The sequence below is a fragment of the Aricia agestis genome, chromosome 10, assembly GCF_905147365.1.
Source record: "Aricia agestis chromosome 10, ilAriAges1.1, whole genome shotgun sequence".
NCBI lineage: Eukaryota > Metazoa > Arthropoda > Insecta > Lepidoptera > Lycaenidae > Aricia > Aricia agestis.
Window position 1 is genome coordinate 13624287 of NC_056415.1, and position 13087 is coordinate 13637373.

The 13087-nt window shown below is 37.4% G+C and overlaps 1 protein-coding gene across 1 annotated transcript in view; it reads right to left on the reverse strand.

Annotated features, from left to right (window-relative positions):
- Positions 1–13087, reverse strand: part of LOC121731213 — a 223829-nt gene that overhangs the window by 91654 nt on the left and 119088 nt on the right. Inside the window, exon 4 of the mRNA XM_042120568.1 lies at positions 4365–4500. Coding sequence (XP_041976502.1) covers positions 4365–4500 — 136 coding nt within the window. The remainder of the gene's footprint in view (positions 1–4364; positions 4501–13087) is intronic.

The window sequence follows — 13087 nt, forward strand, 5'->3', positions numbered from 1 at the left end:
AACAATATTATCACCGAGTAACCACGAAGGTTTATTTAACCCACCTATCCCCAAGCGGTAGCCGGCTGCCAAATAACAATGGAGGTGTTAAAGCTAGCACCAAAAATTTAATAAACATTCTCTGTAATTATGTAATATGGTTAATGGTTATGGTTCATTTTCATTGATTCATTAATTCTTACAAAAGTCACCCTTACTTTATAACTGATTTCAAAATGAAGGAGAAGGTCCTATGTTCATTGTTCAGGTGTGAATTTTTACTTGTTTTTTTTTGTATGTCCTTAAATAACAGCAACATTTTTCGGCTCTACATTATTCGCACTCTGTGGAATCGATACAATACCAAATAGTTCGGTTTCAAAGCACTCGCAATTAAAAGTTGTTTTAATTAGTGCAGAGAACGGTTCATTACAAATACGCTGGTGACAAAGTTTTTTTTTTTGTTGTTTTGTTGTATATTTTAATACACGAAACAATTAATGGCGTCGAGAGTGAGAAAAGTTTTTATTGTTTTTCGTGTGGTTTAATCGTATTCTGTTGCATTACAACTTATACAATATACAAAGTTGTTTCAATTTTACATAACAGGGTTGTATACATTTTATTTTGTCTATTAGTATGATTTGTGAACGTATTTGTTGCCTTAACAATCATAGAAATAATATTTTAATAGTAACATGAATATCAATTACCACGTCGCATCTCGATGTGTCTGACCCTTAAGGCCCAGAAGTCCCTAAAATTAGCAGGTCGATGTCTGTCAGTACAAATATTATCGATGTAAAGGACAAAATATAACATTCATAATATCAGCGCGCCTTGTACAGTGGCGGTTACACGCTCGCCGCGTGACTTGATAATAGGAAATAGGAGTAAAAACCTTTTGTTTTTAGTATTACAAATCAAATATATCAAATGGTTTAGGTTAGGTTACGACACATATACTACATTTTTTGTTTTTTCTAGAAAGTGTGTAATTTAGCCATAAAATGATTTATTTATGAAAAATAGCGTTATAACAGTCTTTGAGATTTTTTTCTATCGAGCAGAATTTTTCAAATTGTGTACTGATATACCTTTGCGTATAGGAAATTTTCCCAATTTTAAAATGGTACTTATTTTATACTTAGATAATGATATTTCCTTTGCTAAAAACCTATTTTACGTAGTTGCAACAACCACAGCGCCTTAAATTATACTTACAATAATATTAGTATTGCATGAAGTGTAATAATATTATAATCTTGACTGTTATAGTCTTGTAAAGCGTTTAAAAAGTTTTTAAACAGTGTACAAACACGGATTCCATTAGTTGTAATATTGGCTGAGCTCCAGAAGTTCATTCCTCAATTTTCCCAGAACATTGAGCGCGAATTCTGAATAAATGTCGTACAGAAGCCCGGCCCGACCCGCGCCGCTCGCAATTTCGATAACAATAACAACCCGGTTAAATCGATGCTTATCGTAATACAAATATTTTAGTTTCCGATTTTTATTTTTAGATACTCAGTGATTATGACATTTGAGCTACAAAGTGGAGCGAACCATTTTTGTGGAGAGTTTTGATTTAAAAATTCTGTAACTTTTGTGATGTTTTTCTAGAGTCGAAGAAAGAAATTGTGCATGTGAGATCACTTTCTGACAGAAGCTTTTTGATGCAAAAAACCTCAAATTTTTCTTTTGGCCCTCAATAACTTTTAGCACTCATGGTATCGATAAGGACTTAAAAGCTGACTTTCCGATAAGCTCCCCACAAATTAGTTGTGTCGGAATTTTTGACCAATTCTCTTAATTTAATGTCTGAATCAACTTGAGTAGCTATAAAAAGTCTTATAATGTGGGTAACAAAATATTATTTACTACGTTATTTATTTTTAAAATGATAGTCACTTCTAGAAAGATTTGATGAATACTAATTATTCTCCAGCGCAATCTGCATTTATTTTCTGATATAACAATCATACTTAAAAACTGGTCCAGGTTTTTATGCCAAGTGTCTAAGAGGAAAAATTTTTACGACGGACATTTACTTTTATTCGTAATATTTTTTACGAGAGAAAATAATTATTTTATTAAAGATTTTATTCCTTTAGGATTTAGTTCTATTGAACTATTCAACCCTTTTTTATCGTTACATGTAAACAAAAATAAACTTTATGGAAGTTAATTAGCACAGTCTAACGTATGTATTGATGATATTGACGTTTATTAAATAGTGGAGTTACTTTTTCTTATTTTTTGGGTTATGGATTATGAGCTTTTTTTCTAATATACATAATCTGATTTTAGTCCTACGCCTACAGCCGATCGCCGGCGCTGATGGCCTGAGATGTATGAAATACTAGCATGCGTTTTTCAGGTTACGTAGTCAACAAGGAACCCTTATAGTTTCGGTCTGTCCGTCCGTCTGTCCGTCTGTCTATCTATTTGTCCGTCTGTCTGTCCGTGGTTTTCCTCAGAGACTATAGGACCTACAAAGCTGTTATTTGGCATGAATGTACATATTAATGATGCCGAAAAAATGGTACCTACATTAAATCGTAAAAAAATATTTTTTATGGTACCACCCCAGTCCCTAACACATCAAGCGGGGATGATTATTTTTTTCGCGTCCACCCCATCGTGTGGGGTGTCGTTGGATAGGTTTTTAAAAATATTATAATTATTTAAAGTTCATTTTCCGATTTAGGATTGCATTTGTGAAATATGAAATATGAAATCCCCCTTCTACTAGCTAAACGGAAATGTGAAAAATTCACGGGGGTAGGAAATATGCTGAATTTAAAAGGAAAACTATCACGGCTAAGAAAACTTCATAAGTTATTGAGTAATAGTCGATCAACTAAAAGAAATGTATTCGGCGTAGTAATATATAAAGGAACTTTTCGTTCAAATTCCTTTGTATGGAAGCACAGAATACATATGACGGAAATGAGATGATGTTGTTAGTACTTAGGCCCGTATTTTTGGTCACTACTCAAGATGCATCTCGGTCTCAAGACACGATTCAGGCTCTGTGATTGGTTGGCTGTCAAAATTTGGACCAATCACAGAGCCGAACCGTGTCTTGAGACCAGGTCGCATCTTTAGTACTGACCAAAAATACGGGCCTTAGTGTAAAACTCGTTATAAAATATTTTTACATTTATTGACTATTCAAAAATTATCACAAACTAGCGGTACTACGGAACCCTATATCGCGCGTGGCGCGACACGCACTTAGCCGGCGGTAGGTACTACGGAACCCGGCCTTGGCCGGTTTTTATGAAGAGCTATAATTAAAAAAAACCGTATCGGTGCCGACGGTCGGTGAGCGGACAGCGCGATAATAAAATCAGCCATACCTATTCAAAGTTTGTAAATGTCTGATACTTATAAAAAATGCAGTCGCATGAATAGATTTCGTCAAAAGTAGGCCTTAATCCTCGCTAGATAAAAATACACGCCTAGTTGAAGGCTACGTGCCTACTGCCTATCAAAGAGCGACAAAGTAGTCTTGTTTACGATTCGCCGGGCGCTCGCTTGCGTTTCTACTCGAATAATTTTCCCTCTGCGCTCAATGTACGTACTCTTTTCATATCTTTGTTCTTTGTAGCCGTGTTCCCCGAATTGACTGGCAATACAGAAATCAGATTGAGATTCCGTATTGTTTTGTTTAGGAGACAATTGTTTTATTACGAACATAATGGCTTTATGTTTTTATTGTAGCTTTAAGAGGAGTCCACACCGTGGATTTTCCATACAAACGTTGTCCCCTGTTTCCTCCCTGGATAATGCCGGTAGAGTTATGATTTTTTTTCCTGAATATCTATGGCCACTTTAAGCATGTCCCTATGTTTTCTTTTTTTTTCATAATTTTATTATTAAAAAAGATAAGAACGTCCAAAAACCCAAAAAATGGCAATATTTTCCTCTGTGTTTAAACACCCAGAAAACAAAACTGGCTAAAATATACAAAAAACACAGCTCAAGCTTTGCTTTAAGTCTTAATGAAAAAAATACTTAAATCGGTTAAGTTTTGGAGAAGGAATCAGCGGACAACGAATCGAAGATTTTCTGTTCTTTTATTAGAACTTTTGTCGTGTTGTCTCTATCGCGCTCTGCGGTGGGAGCCTTGAGATTGGTGAGACAGCAATACATTTTCAAATACCTATTTTCAATTTCTCTCGCCCCTGGTGTATCCTCTTAACCCTTAAAAAGGGTCGGTAGTCTTGGTACCAAATAAAAAAATGATATACCAAAATTTTTCGTCTGCTAATCAATACCACCACAAGCACCTATAAACTAAGCACATTTTTTATTTCATACCTAACCTCCATAGACCCTAATATCGCATTATATTGTAATTTGCATGATACACTCACCGACAACATGTATGTAAGCTGAGCGGACTTGCGTGTGAAACGACGGTGCGTCGGCCGACACCTCGCATCGGAAGCGACCCGCGAGGGCCCGCGTCGCGTCCCGTAGCACCACTTGTTGTGACGTGGACCTCGACACCTAAAATAAAAGTTACATACTTAACTTAATAGAATCAAGCGTTACTTTTTTTAATGGGCAAAAGGCCCACCACACATTCCTACCACTGCAACTCCTGTATCGCCAGGATCAACAGTGGCAACTAACCACGAAAACCCTTGGATATGATCTCAGGGATGCCCGAGGGACAAGCTAAATCTGTCTTAGGACCCGCAACGAAATTAATCAGAAGAAATGTAGGAGTAGGAGATATCCAGATTTCCTCCCCAAGCAAAGCGGGAGACAGCCAAATTGTAATGACAATTATTAATGTCCGAACAAGAGGGGGTTACTTTGCAAAAATCTATAGCATACAATTTTATGTATCACTAGATTCTGCCAGCAACTCCATTGCGCCAAAATACGTTTATCGCACGGGAACCCTAACTTTTTCCGGATTAAGAAGTATCCTATGTCCTTTCCCGGGACTCAAAGTACCAAATTTCAGCAAAATCGGTACAGTGCTTTGAGAATTGACCGTGAAGGGGTAAGAGACAGACAAAACCGCTTTCGCATTTATAATATTAGTATGGATTATTACTTTTAGCAAAATCCCTCAACAAAATAAACCGCAACCTCTAGAGTCAATTCAGAATGCAACGCGACGCGTACATGCATTTCTAAATTTGTATTGAATAGACTTGCATGAAGTCTCACGCATGACGCAATAATTGAAGTCTGTCAATTATTCTATACACATCAAATACACATTTAGAAATGCATATCTACGCGTCGCGTATATTCGGTCTGAATTGACCCTAATGGCGGCTCTCGACATAGGCGAACGCGTTGGCCAACGCGTCTGCAGACGCGTTGGCCAACGCGTCTGCAGACGCGTTGGCCCAATGTGTAGGACGGGCGTTAGCGCGTTGGCCGTAGGTATTTAGACGTTGGCCAACGCGCGAACGCCCGTTCTACACATTGGGCCCACGCGTCTGCAGACGCGTTGGCCAACGCGTTCGCCTACGTCGAGAGCCGCCATTAGACGTGAAAAAAGGAGCATAACCATGCGTGTAACGCACCTCTCTCTACGTATGATCTAATAAAATACAAAGATAGCTCACGGCCTTTGTTAACACCACAATAATTATAAACTAGATCCTCAGGTGCCTTTAACCTGTCGATGGTGGAAAACGAGACAAAATGTATATCCTATTGTGTCTCGTTCACCGGGGAGCGTATGGGGCTTGATGAATTAAGCGTGATTTCAGATAAAAAATAGCAACATAACGTAATAATATAATGTTATTCATGGTTGCCCCGCCACTGACCCTACCAATGGCTGCGCGCTATAGTATCGGTCAATCAGAGGGCAGTTAGCGGTGCAGCTTTTTGGCAGAATTCAGTTCCGCACATAGCATTACCTCTAATGGAATGGACTCTTCCGTACACAGTACTGTATGTATCGTTATTAATATATTATGTCTATAGGCTTGCAGTAGCTTTGTTCGACACACATGTGAAAACGTAGTTTATAATATTGTTCTTCGTTTCTATGCACACGTTTTGTTCGATCTGAGGAACAATCCTGCTTTGTATTCACCGGAATCACTGAAAGTGACTGTGAAGCTACGAATAATGTGAAGTCAATTTTCATTTTTCTGATTCGCTATGTTATTGACATTGTGACATTTTTCACGTGGTGTGCGCGTGATTTCTAAAAATTTTATTCAATGTATTTACGTCCCTTAGGATGCGTTACGTCTGTGCAATTGCATTATTACTGCCAGAGGCAGCGTATGGCGTGGGCGGTGTGGGCGACCGCCCTCGGCGTCGCGCCCATTGGACCACGAGGTTTTATTTAGGATTTGCAAGTTAAGATACTCAAATATTCATGAATAAAAAGTTTTATAAATAAAAGTTTGAGTATTTATAAATTATTTCTTTCTTTTTTATTTTTTTCTTTTATTCAACAAATCCGTCCTTTTGCGTCAAATTAATTTTAAGGGGCCTCGCAAGATGCATTTTGCCCACATCAAATTTAGGTCTCGCCCCGCCACTGATTACTGTTTTCCAATGTTACTGTCGCAATTGTCTAATGCAGCATATGCTAAGTACTCACATCCGGTTTTACTCGATATTTTTACCCCAAATCGAGCAAAAACCACCGTGTGGACCGCAAAACTCACAGCTCGAAGGCTCGCGTCGAGCCGGCTCGATGTTTCCTTCGAACTTACTCGACGCGAGCCGTCGAGCTTTACTCAAGCGTGTGGACATGACTTCGAGTGGCGCGAGTCGACCTTCTCCTGCCCTTGGCTGTCCACGACCATAAATGCACCAGCTGCTGGCGTTTTGCAAAATCTGCGCATCTGTCCAACGCCAGCTACTGGCCGATTTTTGCTGCCGTATTTTATTTGCAGAAATGACTGTTAAAAACTGTTAAGCCATAATGATCCTTTAGAATGTATTTAATGTTAAACATTTCTGTGCTTGGATATAATATTATAATATCAATAAATCGGCCAAGTGCGAGTTTTACTCGCGTCCGAAGGATTCCGTACAACTACAGAGCAAAAACAGGCTAAAAATTGTGTTTTTTTGTATGGGACCCTTTGGACGTTTTTACCCTTTGGGTACGGAACCCTAAAAACATAACCGTATCGATATACTATAGAAACATATTTGATGTTTTTGTCCGATCCTCTCTTAATCTAATTAGTGGAATATCAGTAAAAAAACATGAGGATAAAAATACCTATTAGCTTGAATCAAAGCGCGTAATTAAAGAGAGTTTTTCTTATTTCTCCGTACGGTAATACTGTTCCATTTCCGTTATCAGTATCTCTTTCCTTGAATTTTATTACTTGTTTACTTTTATTTCTGATTGGTTCATTTAAATTTTTATTGGATGGTAACGGGTTACGGGCTAGTGGACTGCGCTGATGCCGCAGTGGCGCCGCGTCTCTATCGCACTCTTCAAATCCATACTAATAATATTATAAATGCGAAAGTGTGTCGGTCCGTCACGCCAAATTGGCTGAACCGATTTAGCTGAAAGTTGTTACTGATATTTTATTATAATTTTTTTACTTTGAGTCCCAGGAAAGGACATAGGATACTTTTAATCCCGAAAATACAAAGAATCATCAAAATCGGTTCACAAACGGCGAAGTTATTCGCGAAGAAACTTAAAAAACAAGTAACATACGGTAGAATTAAGGAACCCCCTCTTTTTGTGAAATCATTTTTTTAAATGATTTCACAAAAAGAGGGGGTTCCTTAATTCTACCGTATGTTAAGTTCTTAATTCTACCGTAAGTAAAAAAATTATAATATAACCTCCTCCTTTTTGGAAGTCGATTAATAAACTGAATTATATTTAAATCCCTCCAAAAATACTAGTGAGAAAAAGTTGGTTGGAAAATATTACTCATAACTTTAGTCGTTGAATGAAATTATTATGAACTTAACACACAAGACGTGGCTAACTTAGAACTTTTACTATTATTTTATCTTAGATGGTTTTCCAATCTTTGCCGCGAGTGACAGTGACCGACAAAAATTCAAATTAAATTTTTAATAATCGGCCAAGTTCGAGTTGGACTCGCGCACGAAGGGTTCCGTACCATTATAGATGTGAATGTGTTTTTTGCCCCCTTCATTATTTATTTTCAAACACTTTCTGAACGTTGATGCTACTGGGGCATACCACCAGTTTGGGAACTAACCCGGCAAGAAGAACCGGCGTACCCGGAAACTCGTACGGGGCCATCTTTTACCAAAAAGATGGAAAATTACAATGTCATTATGACTAAATAAAAAAAAAAAAAAAAAAAAAAAAACTAGTACAAAAAGTGTACAATATTACAATAAAATAATATACAGAAACAGCTCTGCAGGGGGCGACCTTATTCCCACGGTGTACGGTGTTACATTCTTTATAGTACACAAACGTTCTTTAAGAGCTCACCTGACTCTAAAAATCAAACATCGTCCTTCTCTCTTCACACTCACGCCCGTCTTTCATATGCCAGGTGAAAAAGGACGGCGCGGAATTATCGCCGAGTTAGTTTTACTTGAATAAAAGACGAACTATAATGATTATGAAAAAAGTATTTTGAGCAAATTTAGGTTTTATCAATACCTTTTTAGATATTAAAAAATATTAAAGAAAAGACAGCAAACTTCGAAGATCCAAGCAGAAATGTGTCTAAAACAAGGTTTTTTGTAAAAAAGAAACTATCGAGCATTTTTTGAGTAATCGTGTTTTCGTCTTGAGCATTTAATCTTTATGAACTGAAGTTACTTGTGTCAAAAAATCAGTTTTCTAGACCTTACAGATTTTGAGATCTAGGTTAAAGTATGTAGTCAAGTTAGGGTCATATGGGCTCTTAACAACTTTTTCAAATATTTTATTAATTGACAGATTTTGAACGTTTTCTGGGATCTTATTATAAAGGCGTATACCTTTAAAATAATTTTTGACTTTAGTAAGTCTAGTCACCGAAATTTCAAGCTTATGTTTATTACGAGTATTTCTCCCATGGGTATCACATTTTTTCTTGAATTCATATAATATATTCTTTTTTGTAAGATAGACGGACGGACATTCACGGCACGAATGGGCCGGCTCGACCGGAGAAATACCACGTTCTCACAGAAAACCGATGTGAAACAGCGCTTGCGCTGTGTTTCGCCGAGTGAGTGAGTTTGCCCAATCCCCTACTCTATTCCCTTCCTTACCCTCCCCTATTACCCTATTCCCTCTTAAAAGGCCGGCAACGCGCCTGCAGCTCTTCTGATGCTGCGAGTGTCCATGGGCGACGGAAGTTGCTTTCCATCAGGTGACCCGTTTGCTCGTTTGCCCCCTTATTTCATAAAGAAAAAAAAACGGACAGACAGACGGACAGACAGACATCGAAGTCTTAGTAATAGGGTCCCGTTTTTACCCTTTGGGTACGGAACCCTAAAAAGAAGACCTAGGGCCTAAGCTAATATATGTTTCATTTTCTTCCGATATAATTGGTCTAGCGACCCATCATGGTGCCGCTGCTTTGTAATGGCGTATAGATAACATAACCAGACGTCCCGTTTTAAACGGGACTGTCCCTTTTTATAGTTACGTGTCCCGGTGTCCCCAAAATGATCTCTGGGACGCCAAATTGTCACATTTTCTGAAACCACGTGAAAATTTTGATTCGATTGATTATTCTGCCATATTTCTCGATACTTATCAATAATGGTAGACATAATATGTACAGGATGTAACAAACGAACAAACGTAAGTGATAATACTAATTAAGGATGTGTAATGTCTATGAGTACCCCACAATGTGTATAGAGTTCACTGCAAAAGTAGAGGCGCTGAAAGAGCAATTATTTTTCACTTAATATAATATAACCTATATTAAATAATAGGGGGGGAGGTCCGCTTTGTAGATGTCCCGTTCTGACAAAAAGAAAATAGTCATGTTACGTATAGAGCAAAATGAAACCTATATTATCATAGTGTATTGTGTAGATCATAAAGTGACGGTGGTGGTCGCGGTAGCTTGCGGCAAGAATCGTAAATCATTTCATCCATCCACATGGCTTATCTAACATTGGGTTATCTAATATTATGTTCATAGTTAGATTTTTAAGTTCGGTTGCAATAGCAACCATTCTCGACCTTATGACATAATATTTGGACCGAACGTTATCCTGATCAATACCTAAGTATTACACCCACGCCTACGCCATGTTGTCCGAAGCTCATCAATAGGAATGTTTTCAAGGTCAAAAATTAGCAGACTTTTTAAAATAAAATAAAAATATAACGTTAAAATATCCAACTTTTCAGCTTGATAAATTTTCTATTTTTTTTTGTTATGGGCTTTCAAAATTAGATAGAATTTTTTAAATAAATGAACAAAATATTTATTTACCATTTGATAACTTATGCAATTTAAAGCGACTTTCGCTACGAAACAACTTCCACAAATGCAATATTTAATATAGCTATCGAACAAAGTTCTCCCGTGATGCGAACAAACTACAAAACGGCGACGTCACAATTGAGTAGCAGTTTGTATAGAGCATTTCGGGAAGGTCTGTTTTATGAAATTTTTAATTGTGATAATAACTTTTTAAAATTTTCATACAATGTTTTTATGACCCTGTAAAATTGAGGCATCTTAAAATACAAATTGTAAGTGATGAAGAAATCAAAGTCTCTTGGTCCATTGCTTTTTGTGTCAGCAGATTTTGTGTCACATCAAAGCTTTCTTTTGATTGGTCTCGAAGTCGACATAAACGATTCGAAATTATACTTGACTGTGGTTATTTGTAGAGGGAGATTTGTGCGTTAAGTTTGCAGTGATTTGTATTGTAGAAAATTCAAACTAATTATTAATTAAACAATATTACTAGCTGTCCCGGCAAATGTTGTTTTTCTATATAAAGTATTTCGCCCATATATTATTGTATTGAAGTATAAGTATGTCACAATGCCACCATCGCGCCTATCCCGTCGCACAAACAATGGTCGCCTTCAGTCTCGAGTTGTATTAATTTGCTATCATTTATTGAACAAATGCACTTATCAATATAAAAAGTACCCAGTAGCCGATTCTCAGACCTACTGAATATGCATATAAAATTTGGTAAAAATCAGTAAAGCCGTTTCGGAGGAGTACGGTGACTAACATTGTGACACGAGAATTTTATATATAAGATGAGCTTTTGCCCGCGGCTTCGCCCGCGTTAGGAAGTATTATAATATTATACAAACTTTCATCCCCTACTTTAACATCTTGGTGGTAGAATTGATCAAAATCCTTTCTTAGCGGATGCCTACGTCATAACATCTACCTGCATGCCAAATTTCAGCCCGATCTGTCCAGTGGTTTGGGCAGTCAGTCACCTTTGAGTTTTATATATAGATTAACAAAGTACTTCATTTTGATAATACATATTATTGCACTTCAAATTTAACGCGAAAATACCAAAGATCAACTGAGTGTAACAATGGTAAATTCTTGGTACAAATATTAAAAATATTTGGCAAATAAACTTTTCTGACATTGAAAAAGTGTACAAAGGTATTGTACGTGTTGAGATGTATCAAAATGTATCCATCCCTTAGGGAAAAAGTTATACTCTTTGTAAAGAGCTAAACGGTCCACCGAAGTAGGTACAAAGATGAATGGAAACTTTCAATATCGAATAAAATATGTAGTTCGTGGCTACAATATGTTGTAGTTTATCAAGTATCATCCACCACGAATAAAACGGGGAAGAAGTTTTGTCAAGCAAAAGGCACTGCCGTTTTCTGAGGCTTTTTGAGCCATTCCAAACTGAGCTTTAGCAACTATAGGTCTATCAGGATCTGATGGCAAATTTGGATGGCAGATTTTTAGGGCCCGCCCGCGATTTTGGGGTGTTTATTACAATTTTGAATGACTTCAAAAATGCGTCGTAACGCACCGTCACGTCGCTATTTGAACTGACCTTTGGCTCGATTTATATGCGTCCGTTTGAACGCGCGGTTTGGCAGCTACAGTACAGCACGAAATTTTCAAGCAATAAATTATTATAACACCCCGTTTAAAGTATTCACTATTTCAGATTTAATAAAAAAAACAACAATCCATTATCAATTTCACAACAGACTTCCACCATAAACAAAAGAGTATAATTCGTATGTATAGGCTTAAGTCAGTCAAAACATGGTAGTGTGCGCGTTGTAGTGTGTGTAATATTTTATTTGTTAAAATAATGTATGATAAAAGCATAATTTCAAAATAATATTAGCTCGATGCACTACTTCACCATATAAACTATAACTGTGCAAAATTTTATTCACCTACGTTTCCCCATTTTTCGTCAAAAGGGTTACAAAGTTTTTGGCCCACGTATTAATATATAGATGTACTATCAGAGAAGTTGATTCATAGGCAGAAGGCGGACCAGTGTTATTTGGTCGCGTTTTGTCAAACCCAGCCGACAGGTGCATTGAATTGACATAATCCGACCTAATGACACAGGTCCATCAACTGCCTACACTGACCTCCATTATACAAGTTAGCTGGACTTATGATACCCACCTGCTATTTGTGCCTATTTGAAGCGGAATCAGCGCTTCCAATGCGGATGAAGAGAACTAAATTTGACGTAACCACAACCAATAACAACAGTTGTCATCACTATAATTAGTTCCAAGTACTCTCACTACTGCTATCAGCCCCAATATGGCGACTTTCAAACGTCATTTTTACGTCAGATTTAGTTCTCTTCCCCCGCATTGGAGGCACTGATTCCGCTTCAAATAGGCACAAAAAATAGCTGTCATTTCAAAGGGCAGCCCAGCTTACTTGTATATTGGAGGTCAGTGACTGTCTATGAATCAATTTATTCAATGGTACAAATGCATGTGAGCTAGCACAGTAGCGGCCAAATCCCGCGTTTGCTCCGCCGCATATAAATCCAGTCTTAAAGGGTAAGGCGTAGTTTTATAACATGTGTGTGCGTAGCACTGTGTATTTACACGTTAAAGTTTAGTTAACTGACCTTTGTAGTAACTCTCTACACTTGGTCTGAAAGCATACGAGTATTTCTAAGGAATTCCACTCGTATTGTACGAAGAGCC